Source organism: Lithobates pipiens, unplaced genomic scaffold (genome assembly GCF_037356315.1).
Source record: "Lithobates pipiens isolate NorthernLeopardFrog02 unplaced genomic scaffold, aLitPip1_a1.2 Scaffold_19, whole genome shotgun sequence".
Lineage (NCBI taxonomy): Eukaryota > Metazoa > Chordata > Amphibia > Anura > Ranidae > Lithobates > Lithobates pipiens.
This window is the reverse complement of record NW_027507764.1, coordinates 55,719,046-55,746,790: the sequence shown is the minus strand read 5'-3', so window position 1 is coordinate 55,746,790 and position 27,745 is coordinate 55,719,046. Positions and strand designations below refer to the sequence as shown.

The 27,745-nt window shown below is 44.8% G+C and overlaps 1 protein-coding gene across 1 annotated transcript in view; it reads left to right on the top strand.

The window, feature by feature from the left end:
* Positions 1 to 27,684, top strand: part of ASB4 (ankyrin repeat and SOCS box containing 4) — a 67,667-nt gene extending 39,983 nt beyond the window's left edge. The window contains exons 3-5 of the mRNA XM_077490754.1: positions 560 to 1,050; positions 11,598 to 11,711; positions 27,488 to 27,684. Coding sequence (XP_077346880.1) covers positions 560 to 1,050; positions 11,598 to 11,711; positions 27,488 to 27,676 — 794 coding nt within the window. The 3' untranslated portion in view covers positions 27,677 to 27,684. The remainder of the gene's footprint in view (positions 1 to 559; positions 1,051 to 11,597; positions 11,712 to 27,487) is intronic.
* Positions 27,685 to 27,745: the final 61 nt, after the last annotated feature.

Sequence of the window (27,745 nt, the reverse complement as noted above, 5' to 3'; positions counted from 1 at the left end):
CCCTTATTGCACCAATGTCACAAAAAAGTCCGGTGAGGTGTGTCAAGGCGTTGTCGGGCACATTGTAACCGGGCTTTTTTGTGACTTTGTCACAGTAAAGGCTTCTTTCTGACAACTCAAACATGCAGCTCATTTTTGTTCAAGTAGTGTCGTATTGTGCTCCTAAAAAACACCTTCTTGCGCCGGGAATAAGCACACCAGGAAAAGCCAGGATCTCGGGTCCTGATTGGATGGATTGATAGCAGTGCAGCCATTGGCTCCCTCTGCCGTTAATCAAATCAAATGATGTGGCGTCAGGGGGGCAGGGCCGAGTCCTGCTTTCTTTGTCAATAGACGCAGAAGCAGGACTCAGGAGCACGCCCGCACGGGTGTCCCGAAGGAGAGCGCTTCTCCGACTGGGCACTCAAGAGGAACTATTAGCACCACTGAGGGACCCCAGAAGAGGAGGATTGGTGCCACTCTGCACAAAACCAACTGCACAGAGGACGCAAGTATGACATGTTTTTTATTTATTTATTTAAAATTAAGCTATATACAAAAAACTTTTTGTTGTCCTTAGGAGCCAATGTAAACTTGGAAAGTAATGACCATGCTGAAGAGACACCACTACACACCGCAGCCCGAGTTGGAATTCCAGAATTGGTTGCTTTCTATGTCAACCACGGAGCCATGGTGGACAGTCCCAACTCTAACCTAGAGACCCCTTTGGCCACTGCCGCCTACTGGGCTCTGAACATCAAAGAGCAGAAATACAGCGACAAACATCACTTGATCTGCAGGATGCTTCTGGATTATGATGCCGAGGTCAATACCAGAGATGTCGATTTAAAAACACCCCTACATAAAGCAGCATGGAACTGCGACCATATTTTAATGCATATGATGCTGGAGGCTGGAGCACGGGCCAATGCTATGGACTGCAATGGATGCGCCCCTCAGCAGTATGTGCTAAAAGTGACATCTGTGCGAGCAGCTGGCCAGCCAGAGATCTGCTACCAGCTTTTGCTGAACCACGGGGCCGCCAGGATATACCCACCACAGTTTCATAAGGTAATTTTTTTGCCTAAATTTTTTATTATTTTTAATATTCATCATGAAGGCAGAACCACTGGAACTGCAGGCTAAATTGCTTGATAAGTTTCAGGCCTGGCTGGCCTCAGTGCTAACCCGGCTGTCTGATCTAAGTTCTGGCCAGTGTAAGTAGTATGTAAGCCAGTGTCCAGGGGTGAGTAGTAGGTAAAACAGAGGTCGGTAGTACGTAGGGCAGTGTACAGAGGTTAGTAGTCAGTAGAGCATTTTACAGAGGTGAGTAGTATGAAGAGCAGTGTACGGGGATCAGTAAGGCAGAGGACAGGGTATCAGCAAGGTAGTGTGCAAGGAGGTTGGGAAAGCACAGTATGGGGGGTTGAGAGGGAATGGTACTGGGGGGGTCAAGAGAGCACTGTACTGGGGGGTCAAGAGGACATGATACTGGGGGGGTCAGAAGGTCACAATACTGGGGTCAGAAGGGCTGGGAGGTCAGGGGGGCTGGAGGGTTTGGAGGGCACACCACAGTGGGGTTTTGGAGGGCATGGTTCTGGGAGGTCAGGAGGGGAAAATATTGGGTGAGGGGCAAGAGGGAACAGTACTTGGGCGGTAAGGAGGGCGCGGTACTGAGGAGGCAGGGGGCACGGTACTGGGGGTTCAGGAGGGCACATTACAGGGAGGTCTGGAGGGCACACTACAGGGAGGTCTGGAGGGCACACTACAGGGAGGTCAGGAGAGCACAGTACTGGAGGTCAGGAGGGAAAATGACAGCGGGATCAGGAGGGCATGGAAGTGGTTTCCTGATGCAGAATGGCGTAAGGAAGCTCCTGTGGAATGCAGCAGAGGCATTCCCCGCCCTACGGCCTCACTTATCCAAGGGGAATGCTGAGGGACGGGGATTGCCTCCACTGTCTAGAATTGGCTTTCATAGCTTTCACAGCTGGAGAGCTCATTGCTTCCCTATGCTGTTCTGCATCTTGTGGGAGAGGCACCTGAGAGTAGAAGAAGAAGGAACACAAACACGATCTACGGTCAACAGGTAGATTGTGATTGACAGGTTGCTGATCCCCATATTAAACAATTGAATCGAAAACCATTTTAAACTACAAACAAAACTCTTTATGTTGTATTAGATAGAACTTCTAATGCAATTCTATCAGGTTTTTATTGCTGTCTTTGTTCCTAACTGGAAGATTACATCACGCCTCTTCTGAGGACAAGAAGTATCGTATTGTGCGCCTTAAAAACAACCACACTGTCTTTTTCCAGAGCAGCCTGTATTTCTCCTGAGGTTACCTGTGGGTTTTTCTTGTATTCTGAACAATTCTTCTTCTGGCAGTTGTTGCTGCAATCTTTCTTGGTCTACCTGACCTTGGCTTGCTATCAAGAGATCCCCGAATTTTCTACTTCTTAATGAGTGATTGAGCAGTACTGACTGGTACATTCAAAGCTTTGGATATCTTTTTATATCCTTTTCCACCTTTATAACGTTACATTGCCTTGTTACGCAGGTTTTCTGACAGTTCTTTTATGCTCCCCATGGCTCAGTATCTAGCCTGCTCAGTGCATCCACGTGAGAGAACAAACTCATTGGCTATTTATAGACACTAATTGAAATTTAAAAGCCACAGATGTGGGAAACTAACCTTTAACCACTTATGGACCGCCCACCGTTGTTATATGGTGGTATTTTGAAGAGGGATATCGTTGTTATGGCAGCAGCTAGATACCATATCCCCGGTATCCTCTTCTTCAGTGGGCAGTCCGCTTTCAGATAAAAGTGGTCTCTGTGGCTGATTCGCCACAAGATCACGTTTATTGGGGGGTGCTCTCCTGCCGCGCTCTGGTGCCCTCCGCCTCTTACCGAAGCCACCGGTAACGGTGGAAGTGATCGGTCCTGTCACATCTGTGGTATGGTGATGAGTGAGAAGAAGTTGGCCCCCACCCGTCTCCATATCACTGCAGGGTGCAAGCTACGTCAAAGCGTCACTTCCGCCCATAGCTCTTAAAGGGACATTTTTTTTTTTTAAAATGACATTCCATTCTTTTTTTTTTATTGCATTTTAAATGTGTAAATATGAGATCTGAGGTCTTTTTGACCCCAGATCTCATATTTAGGAGGTCCTGTCAAGGGATGTTTATATTCTTTGTAATAGGACTAAAAGTGACACCATTTTTTTTTTAAAGAACAGTGTAAAAATAAAAAATAAAAGGTGAAATAAATAATATTTTTTTTTTTTAAACATGCCCGGCCCCGCTGAGTTCACACGTGGAAGCGAGCGCATACGTGAGCAGCGCCACATATGAAAATGGTGTTCAAACCACACATGTGAGGTATTGCCGCGATCATTAGAGCGAGAGCAATAATTCTAGCCCTAGACCTCTTCTGTAACACAAAACTGGTAACCTGTAGACTTTTTAAACTTCACTTATGGAGAATTTTAAGGGTAAAACTTTGTCGCCATTCCACGAGCAGGCACAATTTAGAAGCATGACATGTTGGGTATCAGTTTACTCAGCATAACCTTATCTTTTACAATAAAAAATAAATAAATTGGGCTAATTTTACTGTTGTCCTATTTTTTTAATTAAAAAAAGTGTATTTTTTCCAAAAAAAGTACGCTTGTAAGGACCACTGCGCAAATGCGGTGCGACAGAAAGTATTTCAGCGACCGCCATTTTATTCTCTAGGGTGTTATAAAAAATATATAATTTTTGGGGGTTCTAAGTAATTTTCTAACAAAAAAAAATGTTTTTAACTTGTAAACACCAAATCTCAGAAAGAGGCTTGGTCCTTAAAGGGGAGGGCCAGCTGAAAATGTTTTTTTCTTAAATGTCAGCAGCAACAAACACTGTAGCGGACTTTTAATAAGCGTACTTACCTGGGTGCCCGCGATGTCGACCTCCCGAGGCTGACCCATCTCTCGGCTCTCTGGTCCCAGCACTGCCATTCTATCTAAGGGAAACAGGCAGTGGAGCCTTGCAGCTTCACTGTCCGTTTCCTACTGCGCATGCGCGAGTCGCGCAGCGCTTTGTGAATGGGGCACGCTGTGTTCTGGGGGACACACAGTTCCCAGGACACACCGCGCCCCATTCCCCAGAAGACAACGTGCGTAGGAGAAGACCAGCGAAGATCACCGCGGAGTAGGAAGAGGCAGATTAGGACGATCTGCCTAGCAACAGGCATTTCTGGTAAGTTTAAAAAAAAATCACTTTTTAAAAAAATATTTTTGGAACATTTTAATGTTTTGTTTTTTAGGGTGGCCCTCCACTTAAGGTGGTTAATTGCCATTTTAACGTGTGTGTGTGTGTGTGTGTCACCTTGTGTATCTGTACCAACGCCAAACATTGCAGGGGATGGATGGGAAATCTCTCCAGTGGGGACACACACAAAAATTTGGATTAGCAGCAAGGATGGGAAGTGTTATCATAATAAGGGATTTTAACTATCCAGACATAGACTGGGCGGAGGGAACCACGCATTCATCTAAGGCTCGCCAGTTCCTAAATGTCTTGCATGCCTATTTTATCGGTCAGATGGTAGACGCACCAACTAGAAATAAAGCGTTACGGGATATACTGATTACCAACAATACAGACCTGATCACGGATGTGAAAATACAGTTCAATTTAGGTAACAACGATCACAGGTCAATTGGCTTCAGTATAAAACAAATAGGAAACATAAGGGGAATACAAAGACACTGAATTTCAAAAGAGCCAACTTCCCTAAACTACGAACCTTGCTAGAAGGCATAAATTGGGATACAATCTTAGGAATTAATAACACGGAGGAGAGATGAGTTTGCTTTAAGAGAATATTAAATAAGGGCATTAACCAATGCATCCCATTGGGTAATACATATAAAAGAGTGAACAAGAGTCCTGGATGGCTTAGCTCCAATATAAAAATGCATATAAAAGAAAAGGAGAAGGCCTTCAAAAAATACAAAGTTGAGGGATCATCATCAGCATTCAGACTTTATAAAGAATGCAAAAAAAAATGTAAGTTGCAATAAGGACGGCTAACATAGAACATGAAAGACACATAGTGGAGGAGAACAAAAAAAAACTCAAGAAATTCTTTAAGTATGCAAACAGTAAAAAAGGGAGGGCAGACCATATTGGCCCCATCAAGAATGAGGAAGGACATCTGGTTACAAAGGAGGGGGAGATGGTGAAGGTATTGCATTTATTCTTCTCCTCAGTCTTCACAAGGAAATCGGGGGGCTTCAGTAACCAAAACTGCAGTGTTTATCCTCATGACACATCACAGGAAGCACCTCCATGGTTAACAGAATTAAAATTAGACTTGGGAAACTTAACATTAATAAATCACCGGGACAAGATGGCTTGCACCTGAGGCTACTTGGGGAACTTAGTCAAGTAATTGCCAGACCATTGTTCCTAATTTTTACTGACAGTCTACTGACCGGAATGGTACCAGCTGATTAGAGAAAAGCCAATGTGGAACCAATATTTAAAAAGGGCCCAAAATACACCCCTGGGAGTTACAGACCAGTTGGCCTAACATCAATAGTATGTAAACTCTTGGAGGGGATGATAAGGGACTATATACATGATTTTAGTAATGAGAACAGTATCATTAGCAGTAATCAGCATGGATACATGAAGAACCATTCTTGCCAAACCAATCTATTAACCTTCTATGATGATGTGAGTTGCCATCTAGATAAAGGAAGGCCCGTAGATGTGGCGTATCTGGATTTTGCAAAAGCATTTAACACAGTTCCTCATAAACATTTACTGTACAAAGTAAAGTCTGTTGGCATGGATCATAGGGTGAGTACATGGATTGAAAACTGGCTACAAGGGTGAGTTCAGAGGGTGGTGATAAATGGAGAGTACTCAGAATGGTCAGGGGTGGGTAGTGGGGTCCCCCAGGGTTCTGTGCTGGGACCAATCCTATTTAACTTGTTCATAAATGACCTGGAGGATGGAGTAAACAGTTAACTCTCTGTATTTGACGATACTAAGCTAAGCAGGGCAATAACTTCTCTGCAGGATGTGGAAACCTTGAAAAAAGATCTGAACAAATGAATGGGGTGGGCAACTACATGGCAAATGAGGTTCAATGTAGAAAAATGTAAAATAATGCATTTGGGTGGCAAAAATATGAATGCAATCTTTAGACTGGAAGGAGAACCTCTGGGGGAATCTAGGATGGAAAATGACCTGGGGGTCCTAGTAGATGATAGGCTCAGCAATGGCATGCAATGCCAAGCTGCTGCTAACAAAGCAAACAGAATATTGGCATTAAAAAGGAGATTAATTCCAGAGATAAAACAATAATTCTCCTGCTCTACAAGACTCTGGTCAGGCCGCACCTGGAATATGCTGTCCAGTTCTGGGCACCAGTCCTCAGGAAGGATGTACTGGAAATGGAGCGAGTACAAAGAAGGGCAACAAAGCTAATAAAGGTTCTGGAGGATATTAATTATGAGGAAAGGTTGCGAGCACTGAACTTATTCTCTCTGGAGAAGAGACGCTTGATACCGTACTGGTGACCTCACAATAGGGATAAAACTTTTTCGCAGAAGGGAGTTTAACAAGACACGTGGCCACTCATTGAAATTAAAGCAAAATAGGTTTAACCTTAAACTACGTAGAGGGCTCTTTACTGTAAGAGCGGTTAGGATGTGGAATTCCCATCCACAGGTGGTGGTCTCAACGGGGGGCATTGATAGTTTCAAGAAACTATTAGATAAGCACCTGGACGACGGCAACATACAGGGATATACAATGTAATACTGACATATAATCACACACATAGGTTGGACTTGATGGACTTGTGTCTTTTTTCAACCTCATCTACTATGTAATTATGTAAAAACAAAGACATGTTAGTAAAGTGAGGTCACAGACAGAAATAAAAAACAGAAATGTTATCTTTCCTATCCAAAACTATATAATTGCAAGCGGATGCAAGAGTAAGGCACCTTTCACACTGGGGCGGTGCGGGCATCGGCGGTAAAGCGGCGATATTTTTAGCGCCCCTTTACCGTAGTTTAAGCGGCAGTATTCGGCTGCTAGCAGGGCAGTTTTAACCCCTCCTATCGTCCGAAAAAGGGTTAAAACCACCTGCAAAGCGCCGCTGCCCCATTGATTTCAATGGGTAGGAGCGGAATAGGACTTTTTTTTACTGTCCTGCTAGTGCACCGCTTCAGTGTGAAAGCCTTCCAGCTTTCACACTGGAGTGAAAGAAGCCCCTTTTTTCAGGCGCGATACAGGCCCTATTTTTAGCGCTGTAGCGCCTGAAAAACACCTCAGTGTGAAAGGGGCCTTAGGGCACTACATCCAAAGTATAAACATAAATTGGAAAATATGTTTTGAGATGGACTTTTGGAGGTATCCAACTGTTCTGTTTTGAATATTGCATTATGCATTGACATACCTCCTTAGACCTAGTCTGTTCAGACAATATGCTTACCTGCTGACTTGGCACCATCCACAGGCAGCTTAGCTCTTCAATAAGACACAAACTTTAAATCCAATGCACTTTTACTTCAGACAGTTGTAGTACAGAGGATGTTTTTTTCAGATTATTCAAGTGTAAGAGGACAATAACTTCCCTAAATTCTGTCTCTGTGAGGGAACATGGAAGAAACAGAAAGGGTCTAGCTAGGACTGAACTAGTACTAAACAGAAGGGGAGGACAGAGGACAATGCCAAATTACAAAAGTACTAAAAGCGGAGTTCCACCCAAAAGTGGAACTTCCCTTTTTAAGGACTTGTCCTGACCCCCCGACATGCCACTTTTGGCACATCATTTTTTTGGGGTGGGGGGGGGGAGCGGGTACTTAGTTTTGACAGGTACCCATCTCCCACTCCCGTTCGGAGCGCTACCACTCCCCCTCCCTCCCTGCAATCTTCTGGGACACGTCACAGGTCCCAGAAAATTGCCCGGCCATTCAGGATGCGCAGCGCAACTCACGCAGCACGCGCTTACATTCATGATGGCGGGGAGAGGTGGGAAAGAGAACCAAGGCTTTGGGGGACCGTATCGCTGGACCGTGGGACAGGTGAGTGTGTGTTTAGTACAAGTCAGCAGCTACACTTTTTGTGCTGCAGCTCAGTTTCAGGGTCTTGGCAATCTTATAGCCTCGGCCATCTTTATGTAGATAGGTATTTCAGATCCTCTGAGAGTTCTTTGCCATGAGGTGCCATGTTCCAGTGACCAGTATGGGAGAGTGAGAGCGATAACACCAAATTTAACACACCTGCTCCCCATTCACACCTGAGACCTTGTAAGACTAATGAGTCACATGACACCGGGGAGGAAAAATGGCTAATTGGGCCCAATTTGGAAATTTTCACATAGGGGTGTACTCACTTTTGTTGCCAGTGGTTTAGAAATTAATGGCTGTGTTGAGTTATTTTGAGGGGACAGCAAATTCGCACTGTTATACAAGCTGTACACTCACTACTTTACATTGTAGCAAAGTGTCATTTCTTCAGTGTTGTCACATGAAAATATAATAAAATATTTACAAAAATGTAAGGGGTGTACTTATTTTTGTGAGATACTGTATATAAGTAAAAAAAAAAAAGTCAAATAAATCTGGGATTCTTGACGTTTCAGTCTTCATACTGGAAATAGCATTTGAAGACATCAAGTCGCTCCTCTCTGAGTGCCAAAACATTTGTAACCACTTAGAGAGTGAAGTGGAAAAGTAGATCATGTTAATCGTAAGGAATTTCAGATAATTCCCTCCTCAAGAGTTTATAATCTGTGAAATTAAAAACATTCTTGTTTAAAGACCAGGGTAGGTGATTTGGATGAATAGGTTGGACAGAGCACCAACACTAAATACAATCATTAAAATTATAATTTTTTTAAATATTAAAAAAAAACTTTTTTTTTTATCCTCTAACCATATATCCTCAATTACTACCAACTAACATTATATTTGGTAATCAATGTATATGCTTAGAGGACGAAACTGTAAATGGCCTATACACATCACAACATGTTTTAATAATAACTTTTTTTAAACTTATTTACTAAAATATATAGTTTTAATGATTATATATGATGTTGGGTACCTCAAAAGTCCATCTTGTTGCATATCTTCCATTTCCATTCAAAACTAAATAAAATAAAATAAATGACTGGAGCTTTGCTCTAAAATAGAAGTTGGGAATGCAAAAAAAACAAAAAAAAAACATATATACTCACCTAGATGGGTGCAGCATTGGTATAATTCTGCATCTATCCCCCGCAGCCTCTAAGACCAAGAACTGAACGATCAAAGACTACTGATTGCTCAGTTCTCTGTCTTCAGTGAGCAGAGAGTGGTGACTGTCAGTCATCAGCTCTCTGCTCTGTCCCTTCAGCACTCATGGTGGCTGTGGAGGGGGTGGCTGTAACCACTTCAGCCCCGGAAGAATTTACCCCCTTTCCTGACCAGAGCACTTTTTGCGATTCGGCACTGCGTCGGTTTAACTGACAATTGCGCGGTCGTGCGACATGGCTCCCAAACAAAATTGACGTCCTTTTTTTCCCACAAATAGAACTTTCTTTTGGTGGTATTTGATCACCCCTGTATTTTTTTTCTTTTGCGCTATAAACAAAAAAAGGTGACAATTTTGAAAAAAAACACATTATTTTTTACTTTTTGCTATAATAAATATCCCCCAAAAATATATAAAAAAATATTTTTTTCCTCAGTTTAGGCCGATACGTATTCTTCTACATATTTTTGTTTAAAAAAAAAAAAAATCTCAATAAGCAATTATTGATTGGTTTGTTCAAACGTTATAGCATTTACAAAATAGGGGATAGTTTTATGGCATTTTTATTAATATTTTTTTTTAAATGGCGGTGATCAGCGATTTTTTATGGTGACTGCGACATTATTGCGGACACATCAGACATTTCTGACACATTTTTGGGAGCATTGTCATTTATACAGCAATCAGTGCTATACAAATGCAGTGATTCTTGTATAAATGACACTGGCAGTGAAGGGGTTAACCACTAGGTGGTAGTGTAGGGGATAAGTGTGTCCTAGAGGCGTGTTTCTAACTATGGGGGGCGTGGCTGTGTGTGACACGTCACTGATCTCTGCTCCGATTACACGAAGCAGAGATCAGTGACAGTGTCACTAGGCAGAATGGGGAGATGCCCGTTCTTCCTCACCGCGAGGCGATCGCGGGTATCTCTGCTGCGATCAAGTCCGCGGGACCTGCGACCCGACTCACGGAGCTTGCCGCCGGCCCTTTTTAAAGGGCAACGTACAGGTACGTGATTCTGCCTGTATGTTGCCCTTCTGCCAACCTATATTGGCGTGAGGCGATCGTCAATCGGTTAACTGATTGCCAACCACCCTCTACAGTTTTACTGCGGCAAGGTGTCTCAGCTGCTCAGTATCGCTATACCGGTATGGCAGTTCGTGCACACACGCCGATCGCCCAGCGAGGGAGCCAATCAACGAGTCTGCCGGCCATCCGCGATTGTTCCCCACAGACACAGAAAGGGGATGTGCCAAAGTAAACAAGGCAGATCTCTGTTCTGGCAGGGGATGACACAGGATCTTGTCTTTCTGCTATGCAGGAAGACAGATCTCTGTGTTATCCCAGGCAGCCCATCCCCCATACAGTTCTTAAACACACCCAGGGAAAACAGTTGACCCCTTGATGGCCCCTGATGCTAACCCCTTCCCTGGCAGTGTCATTAGTACAATAACAGTGTATATTTTTAGCACTGATCACTGTAATAACCAGTCACTAGTTCCCAAAAAAATGTTAAAGATGTCAGTTATGTGTCCGATCTGTCCGCTGCAAAGTTAAAGTCCCGTGAAAAATCGCAGATCGCCAACATTACTAGTAAAAAAAATTAAATGCCATAAATCTTTCTCTTATTTTATATAACTTTTGCACAAAGCAATCAATATATGCTTATTGGTGGGTCTTTTTCCTCAAAAATATGTAGCAGAATATATATTGGCCTAAATTGATGAAGAAATTTGATTTTTAAATTTTTTTTATTGGGTATGTTTTATAGCAGAAAATAAAAAATATTATATTTTTTTTTTCAAAATTTACTTTTTTTTTTGTTTATAGCACAAAAAAAAAACAAGAAACACAGAGGTGATCAAATACCACCAAAAGAAAGCTCTATCTGTGGGGAAAAAAATATATAAATGTTGTTTGGGTATAGCATCGAAAGACCACGCAATTGTCAGGTAAAGTAACGCAGTGCCGAATCGGAAAAAATGGCCTGGTCATTAACGGGGGTAAATCCTTCCAGGGCTGAAGTGGCTAAAGGCTCTAAAGCTGTGCAAGGGGCCCCAAAATATCTGATGACTGCCCTGCTTGTGACCTACAGGAGAAGTAGTGCCAAAGGAACGGATTCTCTTGTTGCCATGCAGCTAAAACAATAGGTAACGTGTCAAAATTTGATCTGATTTCCTGTAGAAATTTTAATGCATTTTTTTACTGATACCCAATTGGCTGTTTTTTTTATATATATTTTTTTTAATAATTTGATTTAATTCGTCACAAGTCTAAAATATATATATTGTATAAATCCAATGGTTGATATCCAGGTCTTGGAAGAGTGTCATTCGTACCCAAGTGCCGTAGAAGTGATGGTCAATGCCTATGAACACATCGCAGCCTCACACAAATGGATAAAAGCAATTCCTGAAGATGCCCTAGAGGTAAGAAAGGAAGCAAATAATGAATAAATATAAATATATATATAAAAAAAAATATATATATATATATATATATATATATATGCATAATATATGTATGTACAGTATGTATATGTATATATATATATATATATATATATATATATATTGTATATAAATAACTATAACAATATATATTATTATGTACTGTAGATGCTGTCTTTTTTGTTATATTAGTACAGTGTTGATTATTATTACCAATATTGTTAGAGATCTCTAGTTATATAAAATACCATATTAGGTTCAATATGCATGTGAATCTGAATAATAATTCCTAATACCATATTATAGAAAAATCATATAGCATTTCCTGTTTACTTTCTGATAGAATGGCAGCTTTTTGCCCCTATTTAGTATTTATGGCTTCCAAAAGGATTTGCTTTTCTGTGCAGCCATTTTTAGGATTCGTACACCTCCTCCACAAGGCACAGGTGTACTATCTGTATTTAACATTCCTTTTATTCGTTTAAATAAAATACAGACCTGCATGTTTTTTTTTTACAGTATATCTGTGATCCAAAAATCTGTCACCTCAATAAACACAACAAATGATGCTATAATTAGTGTACAAGCACCCTAGTGGTCTTATATCTAAATAAAGTGCAAATAGTGCTCATATGTATGAACATATAAATAATGCTCATAAAGAGAAAATTAAGCCAAACCTCAGGTATCCAATCCTGGTGGATCTGGGAAAGACATGCAGTGGCTCCTTCCCGACGTGTTTCGTCCAAAATTGTTTTTATCAAGGGGAGGGCTGAGAGGTCTAATGCTGGTTATGGAAGTGTTATCTGAGCACCTTTTTATGTGAGTGTATTTTAAAGTGGTTGTAAAGGCATTTTTTTTACTTTCATGCATTTTATGTATGAAGGTAAAAAACATTCTGTGTGCAGCAGCCCCCTCTAATACTTACCTGAGCCCCCTCTCGATCCAGCGATGTTCACGAGAGCACAGCCTCTACGGGAAGTCACACTCACAAACTGATTGGCTTTTGGCATTGGGCCACTGGCTATCAATCACAGTGGGATCCAATCAGGAGCCAATCAGTAGAAGGAGGGAGTGGAACTGAGTCGCAGCTCCGTGTGTGGATGGACACACAGAGCTGCGGCTTGGGAGCGTGCCTTCCTGGGTGCCCCCACAGCAAGCTGCTTGCTGTGAGGGCACCCGGCAGGAGAAAGGAACCAGGAGCGCCAGCCAGGGACCCGAGAAAAGGAGGATCCAGGTTCAAAACCATTACACAGTGCAGGTAAGTATAACATGTTGGTATTTAAAAAACAAAGGCTTTAATATCACTTATTTTTTAGTAAAAGTGTGTTTTTATTGGGTGAACAAAGTATTGTGAGTTTTTTTTTGCCTTTGCCGGTTAGCTGAGGATTAAAGGATAAAGAAGAAGGCCTCCTTTAGATGTGTGGTTGGGGAGTGGTAAAAATGCATGGTTGAGCTGCCACCCCAACCACTCCCCCTTAAGCTGCAAAAGGCAATAGATGGGGGTGTTTATATGCAGCAGTTGCAATGCTTCGCACCCGCTGCAAAACTTACCTGACATGTAGCAGGTTATAAGCAGATCCTAATGGCAATTACTACTTTAGCAAGCTGCTAGCAGGCTTTATAACCTCTTGAAGCTTGTTGAAAGCCCACCGAAGCCTGCTAGCAGCTTGTTTAAGGTGGCAATCAACACCCCCATTAGGGGCTGTGTTTAACATTTACAAATTGGAGCCAAATGTCACTTTAAAAGCTTAAACAAAGCTTGCCGAAAGCTCCACAATGCTTTTTTAAAGCTTAAAGCTTGCTGTTCACACTGCTTATACAATCTGGAGCCCATGTGAAACAGGCAACACGTCGTTTGCCAGGCTTTGCCACTTCCTAAATGCCTCTATTGTTGTCAAAGTAAATGCTTTGCAAACATGTCATAAACACTCCTGTAATGTTATTTACAGAGCATTTGACATGCGTTTAGAAAGCATTGCTAGCCGAGAAAGTACAAAAATCCATACAATAAGAAAACAGCACAGAAAGGGCATCCGGCAAGTATTTTTTAACATGAGACAAATGCATTAGGTGCATTAATGGGTGCTCAGATGTCTTTGCATGTCTAAATGAGCCCTAATGCTGTGTACACACGATCGGAATTTTGGTCAGAAAAGACTCTGATGGTTTTCCCAACTGAATTTCGACAGGATTTCGCTCAAGCACATGGTCACACCAAATTCCGACCGTTAAGAACGCAGTGACGTACAACATGTACGACAGGACTAGAAAAAGGAAGTTCAATACCCAGTATCCAATAGCTTCCATCTCGCAGTTGAATCTGAGCATGCGCGAGTTTTTGTGTGTCGGAATTGCATACACACGATCGAAATTTCCGATAGAAAATTTTTCCGTCTGGAAAATTGAGAGCATGCTCTCAAATTTTTGCTGGCGGGAATTCAGCCAGCTAAATTCTGATGGAGCATACACACGGTTGCATTTTCCGATGAAAAGCTCTCATCGGTTTTGTGCTGGCCGAAATTCTGGTCATGTGTACGCGTGTTTTATGTATATAGACACTGTTACACAAAGGTTGAACTTTTATTTCATGTATTGATCTTATACAATGTACAAAGCTTGGTAATGTGTGATCTAATTATCTGATTATGAGCATTATTTATATACAGTGGATATAAAATGTTTACGCACCACATGTTAAAATGTCAGGTTTCTGTGATGTAAAAAAATCAGACAAAGATAAATCATTTCAGAACTTTTTCCACCTTTAATGTGACCTATAAACTGTACAACTCAGTTAAACAGCAAACTGAAATCTTGTAGGTGGAGGGAAGTAGAAATAGCAGGGTACATCTTGACATGGCAATATTTGCCCACTCTTCTTTGCAAAAACACTCTAAATCTGTCAAGCTGCGAGGGCATCGCCTGTGCACAGCCCTCTTCAGATCACCCCACACATTTTCAATGGGATTCAGGTCTGGGCTCTGGCTGGCCCATTCCAAAACTTTAACCTTCTTCTGGTGAAACCATTCCTTTGTTAATTTGGAAGTATGCTTTGGGTCGATGCCATGCTGAAAGATGAAGTTCCTCTTCATGTTTAGCTTTCCTATCCTTACCTTGACTAAGGCCCCTGTTCCAGCTGAAGAAAAACAGCTCCAAAGCATGATGCTGCCACCACCATGCTTCACAGTGGGTATGGTGTTCTTTTGGTGATGTACAGTATTGTTTTGTGCCAAACATATTGTCATGGTTATGCAGTAATCTTTCTTTGTCATGTGTTCGAACTAAGAGGCCAGCCACTCTCACCTTGCTGTTTTTATAACCCCTCCTCTAAGCATGGCTCCACCCCAGGCCATATCAGGGAACCCTATACTAACCTTTGCACTGCAGGCCAGCGGTGCTGATCAACCATTGTTTTATTCATTGTGTGTTTGGCTTCCTGTTTCCTGCTTGCCATGTGCTCTTCGCTTATCTCTGTTACCGACCTTGGCGTGTTTTCCACTATTCCTGTTTGCTCGTGACCCTAACCTTTTGCCGTGTCCCCTGCTTGCCTGTGACCCGGAATCTTTTGGCGTGTGCTCTGTTTTTCCTGTCTGCCAGTTGCCCTGACCTCTGCCTTATCCCTTTTTGAGCTGTGAGACCTTAGGGGCAGCAACCTGGAGCCAGACTGCAGCGCAGTCCATCTTCACCACTAGAGGTGCTGGTGAACACCTGCTGGCTATTAGACTCCACGCCCTGGGGAATCTATGCTCTAGCTCCAACTGGGATCTGTGTTAGTGATCCAGTAGACCTGCTTCCTGAACCTCCCTGGGTACTATGTGCAGCAGTCAGTCCTAGGGTCCACTATCTTAGTGGTGCACTTCCGACTCCTACGGAGTGCAACTGTCACCTGGTATCAGGTGACCTGACACATATCTTTTGGCATTATGGCCAAAAAGTTCAACCTTGGTTTCATCAGACCATAACACATTTTCCCACATGCTTTTGGGAGACTTCAGGTGTGTTTTTGCAAAATATAGCCAGGCTTGGATGCTTTTCTTGGTAAGAAAAGGCTTCCATCTTGCCACTCCACCCCATAGCCCAGACATATAAAGAATATGGGAGATTGTTGTCACATGTACCACACAGCCAGTACTTGCCAGATATTCCTGCAGCTCCTTTAAATTTGCTGTAGGCTTCTTGGCAGCCTCCTTGACCAGTTTTCTTCTCGTCTTTTCATCAATTTTGGAGGGATGTCCAGTTCTTGGTAATGTCACTGTTGTGCCATATTTTCTCCACTTGATGATGACTGTCTTCACTGTATTCCATGGTCTATCTAATGCCTTGGAAATTCGTTTGTACCCTTCTCCTGACTGATACCTTTTAACAATGAGATCCCTCTGATGCTTTGGAAGCTCTCTGTGGATCATGGCTTATCCTGTAGGATGCGACTAAGAAAATGTCAGGAAAGACCTACTAGAACAGCTGAACTTTATTTGGGGTTAATCAGAAGCACTTTAAGTGATGGCAGGTGTGTACTGACTCCTATTTAACATGAGTTTGAACGTAATTGCTTAATTCTGAACACAGTTACATCCCCAGTTATTCGTTTTTTATTTTTCCTCCCCGCCCCCTAAAAGATTTCAGTTTGTTTTTCAACTGAGTTGTACAGTTTATAGGTCCCATATAAAGGTGGGAAAAGTTCTGAAATGATATATCTTTGCCTCATGTTTTTACATCACAGAAACTGACATTTTAACATGGGGTGTGTAAACTTTTTATATCCACTGTATTTATGCGTTGTAGATTAATATTGCCCTATATGTGCTCTTTTGATATATGAGATCACTAGAATGTTTTTATTTTTTTATATCGTGGTGAAGTTCAGGATCAATGATAAAAGGTGAAGAATTGTTTTTTTAAATGACACAGTAGCGGAATATTGTGACATGTCAGGAATGTATTGATCAGACTTGTAGAGACATGTGAAGAAGCACCAACCCTTCAACCCTCTCAGAGGAAATCCCAGGATCATAGAATCTGATGACTAGATACTTATGATTTATTCTAGCTCTATATCAAGAGATAAACATAATACCGTGCATGTTACCAGTCTTTATTGAGGGAAGACCATTACTGCTGATCTGCACCCCCCAGTAACAGCGTACTATGTTGTTTGTAGAATGTGGGCTCTGGGCTGTCTGTATGCAGTATCCCCTTTCCCCATATCATATATCCAATTATAAAGGTCTGGTATATATAACCAAGGTGCCAAGTGACTCTCCTATAGCTAGAATGCACAGTCACTATTAATATAACTATTACTACCAGGAAAAACATAAAAGTAACTCTCCTCATCTCAGATATGTAATAAAATATTTAACCTGATCTCCAGCCTTCCCTTTGGTCTTTCACAGTTGTACCGGCTCCTCTGCTGGATTGAAATAGCTTACTTTGATTTCACTGCACACTTCAAGCTTTTCACAATGTGCATTAGAAGCTGCAGAAACTCAGACAAAGCCCACCTTATTTCCTGGCTGGAGGACATCCAGCATTATCTAGGTCAGGCATCAATGGCAGACCATGGTTTGGATCCGGACCAAGTCAATGACCGCCATCTAGGAGCTTTTCTGCCCAGCAACCATCACCACCACTGCTGTAATTTCCACAGAGCTGAGAGCGGAAGGCAGGACAGCTCTGGATGGTGGACGGGGCTGCTGAATTAACAAACAGGTTATTAGTTGCTAGGATGAAAGGTGGCCCTAACAACCAATCACCAACTTGTAGCTTCCGTCCTCAGTCCAGACCTGCTGTGCTTCGCCCCATCTGTGTAAGGTAGAAGAGGAAGGGGTAGGTTATGTGAGGGGGGGGGGGGTGAGGACAGTAATGGGGGGGGTTGAGAACAGTAATAGGGGAGGCTCATAGCAGTAATGTGGGAGCCTGAATGCAGTATAGGGGAGGCTGAGGGTAGTAATGGCCCTTTACAGCCCTTGTGATCAGCTGTGTCCAATGACAGCGGATCACGGAAGTCAACAAAATTCGGTTATCTGTTCTCTTTTTCTCTCCTCGTGCTGTCAGCGTGAGGAGAGACTTAGCCCTTGTACACACGGTCGGACATTCTGACAACAAAATCCGTCGGATTTTGTTCGAAACTGGTGTTGCATACACACGGTCGGACAAAGTTGTCGGAAAATCCGATCGTTCATAACGTGATGACGTAATTTAGTTACGACGGGACTACGTTGAGGCTAGTAGCCAATATATTTGGTCTAGGAATTTGATCTGAGCATGTTGTCGGAAAAAATTTATATCCAGCTCTCAAACTTTGTTGGTTGGACATTCCGATGGAAAAAGTCAGATGAAGCCCACACACGGTCGGATTTTCCGACAACATGGTCCGATCAGACATTTTCCGTCGGAATGTCCGACCATGTGTACAAGGTCTAAGAGAACTGATAACAGGCTTGTGTTAAAGGGACATTGGCCCTGATAATCAGGACACTGACTATTAGTGCAGTCCCAACAGTGCCCACCAGTGCTGCCAATCAGTGCCCACCAGTGCTGCCAATCAGTGGCCATCAGTGCTGCCAATCAGTGGCCATCAGTGCCTCCTTATCAGTGTCACCTATCAGTGCTGCCTATCAGGGCCACATACCAGTGCCTATCAGTACCCACCAGTGCTACCGAACAGTGCCCATCAGTGCCGCTCATCAGTACCCATTAGTGCCACCTAACCGCTCCCATCAGTGCCGCCTATCAGTGCCTCCTCATCAGTGCCCACCAGAACCGCCTCGTCAGTGCCCAACAGTGCCACCTATCAGTGCCGCCTCATCAATGCATATCAGTGAAGGAGAAAAATTACCTGTTTGCAAAATTTTATAACAAACTATGAAAAATGTTTTTTGTTTTTTCAAAAAATTCAGTCTTTTTTCATTTGTTTAGCAAAAAATAAAAAAATCCAATAGTAAATAAATACCACCTAAAGAAAACTCTATGTGTGTGAAAAAAAATGATAAAAATTGAATTTCTGTACAGTGTTGTATGACCGCACAATTGTCAAAGTACGACAGCGCTGAAAGATGAACATTGGCCTGGGCAGGAAGGGGGTAAAAGTGGCCAGTAGGCAAGTAGATAAATCCCACTGCACAAAAAAGCATGGTGTGGCGATCGCAGCGATTCCACGTATGTGTATAATATTTGTTGTTTGTATCCCTAGTGAGGCCCAGAAACAATAGCGCTTTTTTTTTTTTTTACTTATATTACCTGAAACACCCTGACACTGATATTCATTTTTAAAATGCTTTATTTTTTTTATCCTACCTATACACACTGACCTATTTGTTTTTGTACACACATTTGTTTCTGTTTACTTTTTTTTCTCCTCTAGCAGGGAGAAAAGGATACAATGCAATATATAATGTATCGTGTGTGTATACAATGCATCTTTCTCTCCATTCAGAGCAAAAACAATACAGTGCACCCCGCACAGGAACTAATCACTGTGATAGTCAATCAGAGGTTATTACAGTGATCTGGTGATTGGGAAGCCGGCCTCCCAGTTCCGGATCGTTTGAGACTCAGAGCAGCTGTGCAGCGCACCGTGAGGCCACATACGTGGCCTCAAGGACGAAGACCCACTTCAGAGAGGCTGCATATATGTGTACAGGTGACCGGAGGGGTTAAACTTCAGCATTAAGGTTACTAGTTAAAGCCCAACATGGCCTCCCCCTCCAAAGCACCCCTTTAGGTTCCCCAACCCCAGTGGTATTTTATGCTTTTTTTTTAAACACCTTGTCACCATTGCCTCCCACTAGAGGCCGAATTCCTGACTACATGACCACCGTGATTGGTTCTCACAGCAGTCACATGATTGGGATCCCCTTCCATCATAAGCAGCGATCAGGAGCTGTCAGTGGCAGGTGTGACGGGCGGGTGAGTGCATACAGGTGTGAGGGGGGCAACAGCGTACAGGTGTGAGGAGGACTGAGAGCGTACAGGTGTGAGGGGGGGCTGAGAGAATACAGGTGTGAGAAGGGCTGAGAGCGTACAGGTGTGAGGGGGGATGAGAGCACACAGGTGTTAGGGAGCTGAGAGCGTACAGGTTTGAGGGGGGACTGAGAGTTACAGGTGTGAGGGGGCTGAGAGCGTACAGGTGTGAGGGGGCTGAGAGCGTACAGGTGTGAGGGGGCTGAGAGCATACAGGTGTGAGGGGGCTGAGAGCGTACAGGTGTGAGCGGGCTGAGAGCATACAGGTGTGAGGGGGCTGAGAGCGTACAGGTGTGAGGGGGCTGAGAGCATACAGGTGTGAGGGGGCTGAGAGCATACAGGTTTGAGGGGGGGCTGAGAGCGTACAGGTGTGAGGGGGCTGAGAGCGTACAGGTGTGAGGGGGGCTGAGAGCGTACAGGTGTGAGGGGAGCTGAGAGCGTAAAGGTGTGAGGGGGCTGAGAGCATACAGGTGTGAGGGGGCTGAGAGCGTACAGGTGTGAGGGGGGCTGAGAGCGTACAGGTGTGAAGGGGCTGAGAGCATACAGGTGTGAGGGGGCTGAGAGCTACAGGTGTGAGGGGACTGAGAGCATACAGGTGTGAGGGGACTGAGAGCATACAGGTGTGAGGGGACTGAGAGCATACAGGTGTGAGGGGGGCTGAGAGCATACAGGTGTGAGGGGGGCTGAGAGCATACAGGTGTGAGGGGGCTGAGAGCGTACAGGTGTGAGGGGGGGAGCTGAGAGCGTACAGGTGTGAGGGGGGGAGCTGAGAGCGTACAGGTGTGAGGGGGGGAGCTGAGAGCGTACAGGTGTGAGGGGGGGAGCTGAGAGCGTACAGGTGTGAGGGGGAGCTGAGAGCGTACAGGTGTGAGGGGGAGCTGAGAGCGTACAGGTGTGAGGGGGGCTGAGAGCGTACAGGTGTGAGGGGAGCTGAGAGCGTACAGGTGTGAGGGGAGCTGAGAGCGTAAAGGTGTGAGGGGGGCTGAGAGCGTACAGGTGTGAGGGGGGCTGAGAGCGTACAGGTGTGAGGGGGGCTGAGAGCGTACAGGTGTGAGGGGGGATGAGAGCGTACAGGTGTGAGGGGGGCTGAGAGCGTACAGGTGTGAGGGGGGCTGAGAGCGTACAGGTGTGAGGGGGGCTGAGAGCGTACAGGTGTGAGGGGGCTGAGAGCGTACAGGTGTGAGGGGGGCTGAGAGCGTACAGGTGTGAGGGGGGCTGAGAGCGTACAGGTGTGAGGGGGGCTGAGAGCGTACAGGTGTGAGGGGGGCTGAGAGCGTACAGGTGTGAGGGGGGCTGAGAGCGTACAGGTGTGAGGGGGCTGAGAGCGTACAGGTGTGAGGGGGAGCTGAGAGCGTACAGGTGTGAGGGGGAGCTGAGAGCGTACAGGTGTGAGGGGAGCTGAGAGCGTACAGGTGTGAGGGGGCTGAGAGCGTACAGGTGTGAGGGGGCTGAGAGCGTACAGGTGTGAGGGGGCTGAGAGCGTACAGGTGTGAGGGGGAGCTGAGAGCGTACAGGTGTGAGGGGGAGCTGAGAGCGTACAGGTGTGAGGGGAGCTGAGAGCGTAAAGGTGTGAGGGGGGCTGAGAGCGTACAGGTGTGAGGGGGGCTGAGAGCGTACAGGTGTGAGGGGGGCTGAGAGCGTACAGGTGTGAGGGGGGCTGAGAGCGTACAGGTGTGAGGGGGGCTGAGAGCGTACAGGTGTGAGGGGGGCTGAGAGCGTACAGGTGTGAGGGGGGCTGAGAGCGTACAGGTGTGAGGGGGGCTGAGAGCGTATAGGTGTGAGGGGGGCTGAGAGCGTACAGGTGTGAGGGGGGCTGAGAGCATACAGGTGTGAGGGGGCTGAGAGCGTACAGGTGTGAGGGGGCTGAGGCACTGAAGGACTTGGTGTGATGGCTAGTGAGCAGATTTGGTGGGGCGGCCAGTGGCGGGAACCCTGGGGAATGTTGTTGGTCAGGCTGGGGGGGGGGGGGGGGCCAGGCCTAAAGCTGTATAAGAGGCCCCACAATTTCTGATGGCTGCCCTGCATGCAGCCCATGTGCATTATGTGGGCAGCAAATGGTTAAAATTACTTACCTTTTTCAGATGCCTTCTGATGGTCAAATAACAAATTGGGTTAATTTCTTCTCCAGATCTTTACCAGCACTGGGCAGTCCTTGGAGATACAAAAAGCAGCACTCACCAATACACATCAGTACACACAATGGCACTGTCATGATGTCTTCTGGGGTGAATGACATTGGGCTGATCATCATGCAACTCAAAGGACTGAGGACATCTTGTGGCAAAAATAAATACCGCAGTGGACAGCTCTAGCTTGACTGGTGAAGGTGTGTTTTTCAGCCCGAGCTGATTCTTCATTTAATTAACTGCCTGGAGGCCCATTGAAAAACATGCCCTGGGATACATTTTACATTTCCATACTATACCGCACATCAGAAACTCCCCGTACACTCGATCCGGAAATCGAACCACAGATCATCAGTTTTTTTTGCATGCTATTGGTATATCGAACCTGAAGAGTTTACTAAAGTTGCAAAAATTTTCCTACAACAGAATCAAAAAATCAGAAGTGATGTCATTTTTTTTAGTGTATTTGTATTGTATTTTTGGGCGACAACTGTACTGATTAAATTAAAATCGTACGATCTGGTATCGTGCGAGAAAATTTTTTGTGTTGTCTGATCGGATAATATCGGATGAACTGTTCTGATCGGCTCTCGTCGGCTCTGTACTAACGATCCGATTATCGTACGATCGCGTTGAAAGCAGTATTTTACATCTGATTTTTGGATTGTGTGTATGGGCCATAAGTGGGTCAGTGCAGTATTGTAAGCCAAGGAGGACATTGCATTGCACAGTGCTTTTGTAGCAAACTTCCAAGGAATTGGGAGTTTCGGGTCCCGATCGTTATTACAAGCCCGGGGCTCTCGATGAGACCCTGACCTCTTTTCTGGGAGTGCGCTTTGCGGCGCTGTTAATAGTAGATGTCAATAGTAGATCCTTTGAGTCCTGTAGGTTGCGAGGTGGGGCCTCCATGGACCGGACTTTCCATAGTGCATCTTGGAGCCATCTCTTTCTCAGGTAGGGGATGCACATGCACCTGATGTAAAAGCAGGCATGATGTGAAAGCAACCATGATTTATCACACCAGGCCACCTTCTTCCATTACACCATAGTCCAGTTCTGATGCTCACGTGCCCATTGTAGGCTGACCGTATGGCCCCCTGACCAGTCTGCGGCTATGCAGCCCCATACACAAGTTGTGATTTCTATCAAAACCACCATTATTTTTTTCAGCAATTTGAGCTACAGTAGCTCTTCTATCGGATCGGACTACCTGGATCAGCCTTCGCTCCCCACATGCATGAACCAGCCTTGGCCACCCATGATCCTGTTGCTGGTTAAAGGTTTTCCTTCCTTTAACCACTTTTGGTAGGTCCCGACCACTGCAGACCAGGAACATCCCACAAGAGCACATAATATTTCCTCACCGAAGTGCCCCTTCTCCTGACTCCTCCATCAAGATCAATGGCATATCCATCAACCCATCACCCCATGCCAGGGTGCTAGGTGTAATCCTGAAATCTGAACTGTCCTTTCGGGCCCACATCCAATCACTGTTCAAAGCCTGCCGCCTCAACCTCCGCAACATCTCCAAAATACGCCCCTTCCTAACCAATGAGACAAAGTTTCTAACTTAAACCCTGGTCACCCCTCACCTCGACTACTGAAGCTCCCTCCTCATTGGATTATCTTTACATAGGCTACCCCCCCCCCCCCCCCTTCAGTCCATCATGAATCAGCTTAGCGTCTGCTACCCCTCTCTGCCAATCCTTCCATTGGCTGCCACTCACCCAACAAATTAAATTCAAAATACTAACAATAAATTACAAAGCAATCCACAACTCTGCCCCCAGCTACATCACTAACCTAGTCTCAAAATACCAACCTATTTATTCTCTTTGTTCCTCCCAAGACCTCCTGCTCTCTAAGTCCCTCGTCACCTCATTCTGTGCTCTCCTCCAGGACTTTTCCCAAGCCTCTCCTATCCTAAGGAATTCCCTACCTCAATCTGTCCTGCTATCTCCTGCTCTGTCCACTTTTAGCCCATCCCCGAAAACCCTCCTCTTCAGAGAAGCCTATCCTGCCTTCACCTAACAACTGTACTATTATTTTCTCCATCAGCTCATCCCCCACAGTTATTACCTTTTGTATCACTTGACCCTCCCTTCTAGATTGTAAGCTCTGATGAGCAGAGGGCCCTCTGATTCCTCCTGTATTGAATTGTATTGTAACTGTGCTGTCTGCCCTCCTGTTGTAAAGTGCTGCGCAAACTGTTGGTACTATATAAATCCTGTGTAATAATAATAAAAAAGATTCAGTTTTTTAGTTGCTCTGACACAGTCGTTTCGCCATTACAATTTGGTCCTTGTCAAAGTCACTCAAATCCTTACTCTTGCCCAGTGGCGGCTGGTGCTCAATTTTTTTTCACTGTGCTATCAAACGCAGCCACTATGCCATCAAATGCTGCCACTGTGCCACATCAAATGCAGCCACTGTGCCACATCAAATGCAGCCACTGTGCCACATCAAATGCAGCCACTGTGCCACATCAAATGCAGCCACTGTGCCACATCAAATGCAGCCACTGTGCCACATCAAATGCAGCCACTGTGCCCCATCAAATGCAGCCACTCTGCTCCATCAAATGCAGCCACTCTGCTCCATCAAATGCAGCCACTGTGCCCCATCAAATGCAGCCACTGTGCCCCATCAAATGCAGCCACTGGGCCACATCAAATGCAGCCACTCTGCTCCATCAAATGCAGCCACTCTGCTCCATCAAATGCAGCCACTCTGCTCCATCAAATGCAGCCACTCTGCTCCATCAAATGCAGCCACTCTGCTCCATCAAATGCAGCCACTCTGCTCCATCAAATGCAGCCACTCTGCTCCATCAAATGCAGCCACTGTGCCCATCAAATGCTGCCACTGTGCCCCATCAAATGCTGCCACTGTGCCCCATCAAATGTTGCCACTGTGCCACATCAAATGCAGCCACTGTGCCACATCAAATGCAGCCACTGTGCCACATCAAATGCAGCCACTCTGCTCCATCAAATGCAACCACTGTGCCCAATCAAATGCTGCCACTGTGCCCAATCAAATGCTGCCACTGTGCCCATAAAATGCTGCCACTGTGCCCATCAGATGCTGCCACTGTGCCCATCAGATGCTGCCACTGTGCCCATCAGATGCTGCCACTGTGCCCCATCAAATGCTGCCACTGTGCCCCATCAAAAAGTACCACTGTGTCCATCTAATGCTGCCACTGTGCCCTATTAAATGCTGCTCCCCCCGCCCGCTCGCCATCTTCCCGGCACTTACCCTATTGTGGTGTCGGGTCAGGCAGCGGGTCATACAGCGGCTCCTGTGTCCTCAATGCGTCTCCTCCCCTCCTCCTGATAGGCGTCCAATCGCAGAGCCTGTCCTTTCAGCCAATCAGATGACAGGTAATAGACCCGCGCTTCCTGATTGGCAAAGAGGTAGTTCAGTGTTAGATAAGTGAATATTCATTTGCTTTTCTAACACACCTGGTTGGACTCAGAGTGCAATGCTTTACATTCTGAGTGCACATATTTTGAAGCTTATCAGAGCCTATGCCTCTAATAAAGTGCTTCAAAAATACACCCCCGCCGCTGGAATTCAGGCGCCCGGCATACGAAAAGGGGCCGGACGCCTGAATAGGGGGAGGCAGCGGTGGCCATGGATAGATTAATGCAATCCAAGAATCTATCCATTAGTCATAGAGGGGGGTGGCCAGGATAGAGGGAGCGGCGCCCGTGCGCCCTTAATGGAAGCACCGCCACTGTCACTTGCCCATTTTTTCTGTTTTCAACAAGTCAACTTCAGGGGCAACATGTTCACTTGCTGCTTAATATATCCCATCCACTTTCAGATGTCATTGTAACAAGATGATCAATGTTATTCACTTTATCTGTCAGTGGTCATAATGTTATGGCTCACCAGTGTATGTGCTGCGTCCAAAAGTGATCTGAGTTTGTGTGAGCCTCATATACACAAGCAACACTGTGCAATATTAAAGTGGAGCTAAACCCTCCTATGGTTTTCAGCCAAGGAAGCTTCCATCTTTGCCTCTGTTTAACCACTAGCCGCCAAATCGCGTACCTGTTTGTCATTTGGCTTGTTCTGGAGTGATGTCCACACCGGACGCCACCCCCCCCCCCTTCCGCCGCCTATCGCCATTTGCCCGGACTCCACTTGCTGGCTTTGATCAGGTCTCAAATGTAGCAACCGGGAAGTGGATTTTGCTGTTTTGTATTCTTTCAAGTGCATAGGAGGGGTTTGGGGTCTTATAGACCTCAGATCCCTCCATGAAAAGTACCTGTCACCGCCTATTACTGTCACAAGGGATGTTGGACTCAATCGCCATGGGGATACCCGCGATCGTCTCATGGGGAGGCTGAACGGGGAGATGCAGAAGTAAACAGCATCTCCCCGTTCTGCCTAGCAACAAGTGACACTGATCTCTGCTCCCTTTGATTGGTGCAGAGATCAGTGTTCACTAACACACAGCCACACCCCCCCACAGTTAGTAACATGCCCCTAGGACACACTTAACCCCTACACTGCCACCCACTGGTTAACCCCTTCACTGCCTGTGTCATTTACACAGGAATCAGTGCATTTGTATAGCAGTGATTGCTGTATAAATGACAATGGTCCCAAAAATGTGTCGAAAATGTCCGATGTGTCTGCCATAATGTCGCAGTTACAATAAAAATTGCTGATCGCCGCCATTACTGGTAAAAAAAAAAATTATCAATAAAAATGCAATAAAACTATCCCCCATTTTGTAAACGCTATACATTTTGCGCAAACCAATCAATAATCGCTTATTGCGATTTATTTTACCAAAAATATGTAGAAGAATACATATCGGCCTAATCTGAGGAAAAAAAATGTTTTTTTTATATATTGTTGAGGGATATTTATTATAGCAAAAAGTTAAAAATAATGCGTTTTTTTTTTTCAAAATTGGGGCTCTTTTTTTGTTTCTAGCGCAAAAAATAAAAACCTCAGAAGTGATCAGATACCACCAAAAGAAAGCTCTATTTGTGGGAAAAAAGGATGTCAATTTTGTTTGGGAGCCACGTCGCACGACCACGCAATTGTCAGTTAAAATGACGCAGTGCCGAATCGCAAAAAGTGCTCTGGTCTTAAGCCAGCAAAACGGTCCGGTCTGAAAGTGGTTGAGTACTCAATTCTATGGGTGTGCGCAATTTTATAGCATGACATGTTAGGTAAGAATTTTTCTTGGTGTAACATGATCTTTCACATTATGCAAAAAAATTGGGCTAACTTTACTGTTTTGTTTTTTTAATTCATTGAAGTGAAAGACTGTAAATACATACAGTGCGACATAAAATATTGTAACGCCCGCCATTTTATTCTCTAGGACCTCTGCAAAAAAAATTTATACAAATAAACACACACACATACTATATAATGTTTGGGGGTTCTAAGCAATTTTCGATCAAAAAATACTGATTTTAACTTGTAAACAAGTGGTTAATCTTCAGCCACCATAATGCTGCACATGTGATCAGTTATGACTCCAGCCATTGGATGGTTTAACAGTTTGGTTGAGAGCACAACTGCTTTAAGAGTGTTTGCGTATCACCCATGTCATTGTCAGTGATCACGTCTCTGATTGTCGTAGGTGTGTGTATTGTTTTTTATTACATCTCTGACGTTTCTATATTGCAGAGACATCGCTCTTTCTATGACGCTCTTTTCGCGGTCTGCAGTAACACTCCGCGCACTCTCATGCACCTGGCCAGATGTGCGATACGCATGTTTTTACGGAACAGATGCCACCGGGCCGTCCCGCAACTTTCGCTGCCCGCCACACTCAAGAAATACATCCTCCTCGAGCCGCAGGGACGCTTCTATTAAAGAGGAACTCCAGCCCTCCCTTCCATCCCGCACAGTTGTACCGGCTCCTCTCCTGGGCTGACATTGCTA